This window comes from Orycteropus afer, unplaced genomic scaffold (assembly GCF_000298275.1).
Source record: "Orycteropus afer afer isolate SDZICR_OR568_19922 unplaced genomic scaffold, OryAfe1.0 scaffold00162, whole genome shotgun sequence".
Lineage (NCBI taxonomy): Eukaryota > Metazoa > Chordata > Mammalia > Tubulidentata > Orycteropodidae > Orycteropus > Orycteropus afer.
This window is the reverse complement of record NW_006921749.1, coordinates 3,313,348-3,320,894: the sequence shown is the minus strand read 5'-3', so window position 1 is coordinate 3,320,894 and position 7,547 is coordinate 3,313,348. Positions and strand designations below refer to the sequence as shown.

At 37.3% G+C, this 7,547-nt stretch overlaps 1 protein-coding gene across 1 annotated transcript; it reads right to left on the bottom strand.

Moving 5' to 3' along the window:
• Positions 1-5,530: 5,530 nt before the first annotated feature.
• On the bottom strand, positions 5,531-6,490 carry SPRY1 (sprouty RTK signaling antagonist 1). The gene has a single exon (XM_042781735.1). It carries the CDS (start codon positions 6,488-6,490, stop codon positions 5,531-5,533), a length of 960 nt encoding a protein of 319 aa, XP_042637669.1.
• Between the last annotated feature and the right edge of the window lie 1,057 nt (positions 6,491-7,547).

Here is a 7,547-nt window from a genome sequence, read left to right as displayed (position 1 = left end):
AGGCGGAAGCTCTGGTGGTGTAGTGCCTAAGGCATTTGACTGTAACCAGAAGGCTGGAAGTTCAAACCCACCACCACTCCTCAGAAGGAAGATTGGGCAATCTACTTCCATAGTGATACCGCTTTGGAAAGGAGAGGTGTCTATCATTCGGATCTGACTCCACGGCAATGAGTTCTAGTATGACTTTAAGGAGCTCTAGCAGTGGAGCTCTGGTAGCATAGTGGCTAAGTCACTTGCCTGCTAACCAGACGGCTGGCGGTTCAAACCCACCAGCCACTCCTCGGAAGGAAGGTTGGGCAATCCTACTTCCGTAGTGATACTGCCTCGAAAACCCAAGGAGGGGTCGCTATGAGTCGGGGCCGACTCGACGGCACATAACAACAACAGCAGTGCAGTGGTTAAGGGATTTGGCTGCTCTGCGGAAGAACGATGAGGCAGTCTACTTCTGTAAAGATTTACAACCTTGGAAACCCAATGTGAGTCACTATGAGTTGCAATTGACTCAATGACAGTGAGTTTTGAGTATGATTCTAACTATCTGACAAACAGCATCAATCTTTTTAAACATGAAAAATAGTAGTTCTAACGTAGCCAGAAATATGGTGAGTAGTACCATCACACAAATTCCTAAATCTTGAGCCCAGTTACTATCACCTTTGACAAACTGGTTTAATCAAGTTGTTCTATTACTGCCATAAAAACTTGCTCAGAAGAAACACATAAGCTCAGTTTTTAATATTAAAATATGAAAAATCATTACAGTAATTGTCTAATCTTGATAGGTAAGTGCAAATAATATGCATAAAAACAATTCTAGTTCTTAAATTATGGTTAAATATATTAACTATGAAGGAAAAACTACCTGGTGAGGTGAGTGGAATGGTAAAGACTAATGTGCCATACAAAGCAACTGGGCTGGCTGCTAAGAAATGCAGAAAAGTCTTCTAATGAAAGAGTTCTGACTCTATTTTAGTGATCATGAATGAACAGCTACTTTTCTTCTCAAGCCAGGCCTTTAGTTTCTACATCCTCAAAATAAAGATTCTGAGCTAAATCAATTCCAAAATTGCCTGATGATAAAAATCACCCAAGAAGCTTTTTAAACACAGAATACCTGGAGATTGTTTTGATATCATAGGTTTGAGCTCTGACACAGACTTCTGGATTTTTTACTTTTTAACTAGTTACCTATATAATTATTTTCATACAGGTTGAGAAACACTAAGATTTTATTGTCAGCTCTAGAATTGTACTTCATATACAAGAATGCACTTAGTAGGTGTTCAATAAATAAGCAAAGTGGCTTGCTAATAATCTGAGAGACCTGGAGAACCAAAAGCTGTCAGTAAAGTAGATGGCTATTGTGTTTGTATCTAATCAGTGAAAAAATGGAAATAACAATTATACAATTAGTAAAAAAAAAAAAAAAAATGGTTTAAAGCTTAAAGTAAACATTTTTGAACAAATCAATCATCTGGAAAATAATCCTATGCGTTGGGTTCAAATATCCATTTTAGGGTAAAAAACAATGTTTTTAATTCATTTCCTTTTACTTTAAAGGCCACCAGTTTTTATTTCTATTGTTATTTTTAGCAACAACTGGAATCTTCCATGGTTTGGATTTTGAAAACCATATGAAAATTATAACCCATTATAGTTAAAGGCGCTCTGGTGGCACAGTGGTTAGGCATTCGGCTGCTAACCAAAAGATCGGCTATTTGAACCCACCAGCCACTCCTCGGAAGGAAGGTTGGGCAATCCTACTTCCGTAGTGATACTGCCTCGGAAACCCAAGGAGGGGTCGTTATGAGTCGGGTTTGACTCGACGGCACATAACAACAACAACAACAACAACAGTCGCTCTCTAGAAAGATGAGGCAGTCTGCTTCTGTGTTTACAGCCCTGGAAACCCTATGAGGCAGTTCTACTCTGTCCTATAAGGTTGCTATGATTCAGAATCAGCTCCAAGGCACTGGATTTTGGTTTTGGTTTATACTTAAATATTCACTTCAGGCCTGCATATAAACATATGTCTACTTTTTCAGGTTTCTTTTTCCTGTGAGATTACGTTTTATAATGCCTGTTGACAGGAAACTGCTCAATAACTGAAATTCTGTATCGGTCTTACCAATAAATTAAATAAATACATAAGACTTCTTTGGAAAAAAAAGAAAAAAGGGATAGTCAAAAATGTGTTGGAAAGGAACAAAAACATTCATACTGTCAAGCTGTACTAGTTGGGGAAGAAAAGTGTGGAATAAAAACGAATGGTTAGCCCATCTATTTGGTATGTTGTTTTCCTTATTAAAAATAAAAAACACGCATTGCTGTTCAATCGACTCCCACTCATAGGAACCCTGTAAGTCAGGGTAGAGCTGCCCCATAGGGTTTTCCACTGCCACAAGCCCTCCACCCCCATCCTCACAGAGCAGCTGGTGAGTTTGAACCACTGACCTTTCAGTTAGCAGCTGGTACCTAACCACTGCACCATGAGGGCTCCTTTGTTTTTCATTAGGCAGTACCAAATGAATGGCAAAGGCATTGTAAGAAAGTTCAGCTTTGCTGACTCTTAAATTCTCTTAGCACTTTAAAATATTGGTTCAAAAGCCTAGGACTCATAAGCACTTACGAGGACACACGCTAATATTTTTTTCCTCTTAGATTTAAACCATCACAGAGGAGGAAATTTTGAATCAAAGTGTTTATGCTTTGCCACCTGACAACCCTCTGTTAGAAATCTGAACCTGTAACCTATTGCTGTTTCTAAATATGAACCTGACATTATGCCAGAGTACATATAAAGCCCGAGGAACAGCAGACCACCACCTTAATATTGTAGTTTTAATGTATTCAGCATATGGCCAGAAGTTGAAACTCCACAGCATACCTCATCCTCATAAAAGTTATAAATTTATTTCAGTAAAAGCTATAGCTTCTAAGTCTAGTTATTACAACTACAGCTCTTAAACCAACTCCTAATTATACTAAAGGTCTGAATAATAACAGAAAAAACCACACAGTATTTTGAGGGAGACTGTGTTTATACACTTCATTAAAGGGGCCAGATTTCAACGAAATACTCTAGATATTAAAGGACTAGTGGTAACATCACATAACTTGAGTACAGGAGGCAAAAACCCAAGTTGAGAATTTGAAATACTATGGATTATGAAGCAGCATTCAAACTATAGCTATATTTTTTGAATCATCCTGCTTGCAAACAATACAGAAAACATTTGCTTATACCAAATGTCACAATGCCAACAAATAGGTTTAATGACTTGATGAAGAAGAATTAGAACAAGTTTCTACCACTTACACCCTGTCTGATAAAAAACAGAGTCAAAGCCTATTTACAAAGAACAAATACTCATAAACCAGGAGCCAAACCACCTAAGAGTAATGATCAAAACAAAAAGCTGGGTCAGATTTTAGTTGTGATAGCCTCAATCTTGGGTTGCAATTATGCCAACATCTTATTCTCCAATGTTGATAATGTATTCAAGTTTGACTTATCTAGTCAGGGGGAGTTAACAAAGCTGAGTCTATGGGTTCATAGAACAACATTTTATCAGATTCAAATATTCTATAGTCTGAGGACTCACGTAAACAAAAACTTTATCAGATCCAAGGATTCTGGCTATGTAGCTGTTTCACCAGGCTAAAAAACAAGATTTCAAAATATTTACCTTTTCCATATAAAGTTTCAGGCCCTTAGATTTCTTATTCCAAAGGACATGAAGAAGTGTAATTTGATCAGGCCACATTAAAGACTCATTAAAGGAAATGAAAAGGTAGGAACAGGAATGTTTTTAAAACATTTCTCTGATAATGTGAACTATTCCCTTGGCACACACTAACTTCCAAAATGTTTTATTAACGTGACAGTGCCAGAGACTCTTAGCATGTCTAAAGAACTAGTTCTTTAAGTCTTGCTGATAGAAGCTAATTTCTAACTTGCCCAAGAGAGTTAAGATAAATATTTTCAAAAACGTATAGATATGCCACCATTTCAAGAAACTATGACATATACAAAAACTTGTGCTTACAAATTAGCCAAAATAGGGAGTATATGTTAATAATAATTACCAAAATTTTTCTCTTTATAAAGTAATTCACTTAGGCATTTGTTTCAAAAATATTTTAAGTAGGATTTGGATTACGATATTTTAGATAATGCACTTTCCCTGGAAACACCTAGGTCATAATTTGAGCTCAACTGTGTTGAGATTCAGTATTTTAAAGAACTAAAATGAGTGTTAATGAAGAGTCAAAGCAAATGACAAAAATCATCATAATAGTACGGGGCAATAAATGAAGAAATCAAGAGACAGTTTCATTAATTAATATATTTTCTGCATTATAGTTAACATATGTACTTTCTTCGTGTCACCTTATTTTCCGTTAAGTATTGATATTTTGTTATATTCAGACATGAGTACATTTCAACAACAGTCTTTTGCAATAAATATCATAAAATAATAGATTCGCATAATAAATATTCTTTACAATAAAAAAGTTTAACAGACTTTTGTCTTAAAAATAGTCAGAATTCAACTTTGTGATTTATACATAAAATATACAAAAAGCACCACAATTTGTGGTTAAGGCAATGAAAACACAGAAAAGATTAGAATTACAAAGTTGCTAACTAACGAAGGGGCCAAAAAGACCAGTAAGGAGCCAAGATCACTTTAGGCAGCATAGTTCTGTGACATCTATAAATTTATCAGCTATAAATACCAATTTCAGTTATCCAAGTGCCCTCAGTGACGGAAGAAATTTGGTGGAGAGTGTGGGGTTTGGAAGGAAGGGAGCTGAATCCTTCACAAACATGAAAGCTAGAGTAAGAATAAGCAAGATACAACCAATATATCTCCAATGTGAAGACTTATATTGTAAAGTGAATCTACAATTACACAAAAGAACCAGAAAAAAAAAATTGGCATCACTAGAAAAAGATAATGCCAAAACTGAAGGGAAAGAGCATCTGAGGGGCAAGAAGGGCAGTGGTTAATGGAAATTCTTGATGTTATAATAAAAATATATCCCTCGTGCTACCAATGCTATGAAGATAGCCCTAACTGGAGACAGATTTAATACATAGCTTATTTAAGCAATTAAATGGTTGCTTCTTTAAAAACTAATTTCCCTGCTCCCACAGTACTCAACCAAAAACAACTTAAAAATCATTGTAGTCTGGATATGTGTGTGGGTATGTTCATGTGTACAACTTTGGAAAGTTGCTTGCAGAACAAAAAGGCTACACAAAAGCCCACTGGCTCTCAACACCCTCTCAAGTGGATGGCAGAGACTCTTGTAGTAAGTGGGAGCAGTTTCACAGTCCACTTTTACTGAAGAGCATCCATGAGAGAAGAATAAAATCTGTGAGTCAACCCTTGAGAACAGGGGAAAAGAAGATGGCAAACAGGAAAACTCTAAAGAAAATAAAAACAGTATCTAATAGGGTCTTTTTTAACAGCCAAAATTTGAAAGCTAGATGTTCAGGAGGTTCAACCACCTCCAAAAATCATGATGGTTTACCCTGACCCCGAGAGGGGCAGCTCTCCAGCTTACAATAGACAGTGTTGGAGTTCTTACATCTGCACCCTGGACGATGGATCCAGTCATAACACCCCCTGCACAGCTTTAGGCATCCCTTAGCAGGAGGATAACACAGTAAGCAAGGTAAAAATAGAGACATGGCTCCCATACACAGGTACCTAGAGCAGCAGTGTGACTGTGAACAGGAGCAAGGATTATCTGAATAAGAATCCCCTTCATCGTCATTGGAGCAGTGGTAGAAAATGCCCTTGACTAAGCACATGCAGGTTCCATATTCCACCATGCTCTCAGCAGAGCAAAGGCACTGGTGATTGCAGGCCAAACAGGATGGCAGGGTCCTGGGAGCTGTGCATTCTCCACACTTGCATTTCCCACACTGTTCACAAATGAACTTGTGCTGTGTCACGTCCTCTTTTAAGGAACCCTTCAAGTCATCCACTATCAGTTGCTTGGGTTGTGTCCGGATTGCCCTTTCAGATCTATGACCAGGGCCTGGTCTGGTTGGTGGTGACCTTCCTAACAGTCCCTGCTCAGAAGAGGCACTGCTATTGCTCCCAGAACTGGCTGCACTTCCAGTGCTGGTTGATCTGCTCAAAATGGGGCCCCTGGCATTATTTGTGAGTCCTGCATGTCCCAGGTGGCTTGTAGGTCTATGTTCATAGTTATTATTCACATTAATTGGTATAATTTCATGAGTCCTTTCATGCTTTTCTTGTCTTGGTGCTGTTCGAGGAGCAGGTCTTTTCACCACTGAAGGCCCTTCTGTGTATTCATTGCTACCTCTGATGGCCTTGATCTGGTCTAAGGACAAGATTGCAGCAGGCTGAATCTCTCTCTCATAGTCTAATCTCTGACGGCTATCCAAAGAAGGCTGCTGGATCACAACTAATGAACTGCCACTGCCATGTTGATTTTGGGGATCCATGTGTAGTGATCTTGAATTCTGGCAATCAGTAGGAACCTGGCATGCATCTGAAATCCTAAAACGAAATCAAAGATGAAACAAGTAAGAAAGAAAATAAATGACAGGAAGCATTTTTTTTGGGGGGGGGGGAGGAATCCTGTCAAGTCACAAATTGCCTAAACCACCTGATAATGATCTCCTTCACCAGAGGGATTATAATGATGCTAGGGTCCTGGCCAGAGTCCAAGTCCAAGAGAGGCTAGGGACCATGTCATAGAAAATGAGACCTTATGCCATAAAAATCCGATGTTTTTCTAATTTTAAAAAAGAACCATGAAGAGGAAGCAATGCTTTCCTGTTTGTGAAATTCTTAAAATGGAGTATATCTTCAAAGGGAATAATGAATATAAGCACTAAAATAGCTCTCATCAAAGAAAGTTTAGTATCAGTTCATTACTGGTTTCCACACACACAAAAAAAATCCAATTAAAAAAAATTAAGAATGGCTCTGGTGCTGTTGCCTTTTTGTCATTTGTTTGCTATCATAAGCATTATATTAACCATGAGAAAATTAATCAAGGCATACTTCATGCATTTTCTAAAAGAAATAAATCAATCTACCATAAGATCTACCAGTAAGACTAAAAGAGATTCAAACTAAAATGGAATCTCAAAGTGAAAGGTCATTTTCAGTAGAAATTAGGATTGCAAAGCTAAACTCATTATTAACCTATGAGACACAAAAAATGAACATATGAGGAATAGAACACATACACAAAAAACTCAAAGTACAGTTCTCTAAATGTTAAAGCATATTCACATTTGAATTCACAAAAGCATTTTTAAAAGATTAAATAAGGGCTTACCATCACATAACAAGATAACTTTTATGTACAAATAAGTATTAAGCCTTTAAAGTAGTATGAGGAAATCCTGACCCTTTTATAATTATCTGTATTTTCTCTCCTTTAAAACACCACATTTACATGACAGACCATTTTCAAAAGCACTGCCAACTCTGAATCAATGTGTGTCTTGTAACAAAATGAGCACACTAGTATCCTGGTAAAAATAGGCA

Excerpts from the sequence above, each read along its gene's own strand:
- SPRY1 (XM_042781735.1), bottom strand. The coding sequence starts at position 6,490 with ATGGATCCCCAAAATCAACATGGCAGTGGCAGTTCATTAGTTGTGATC.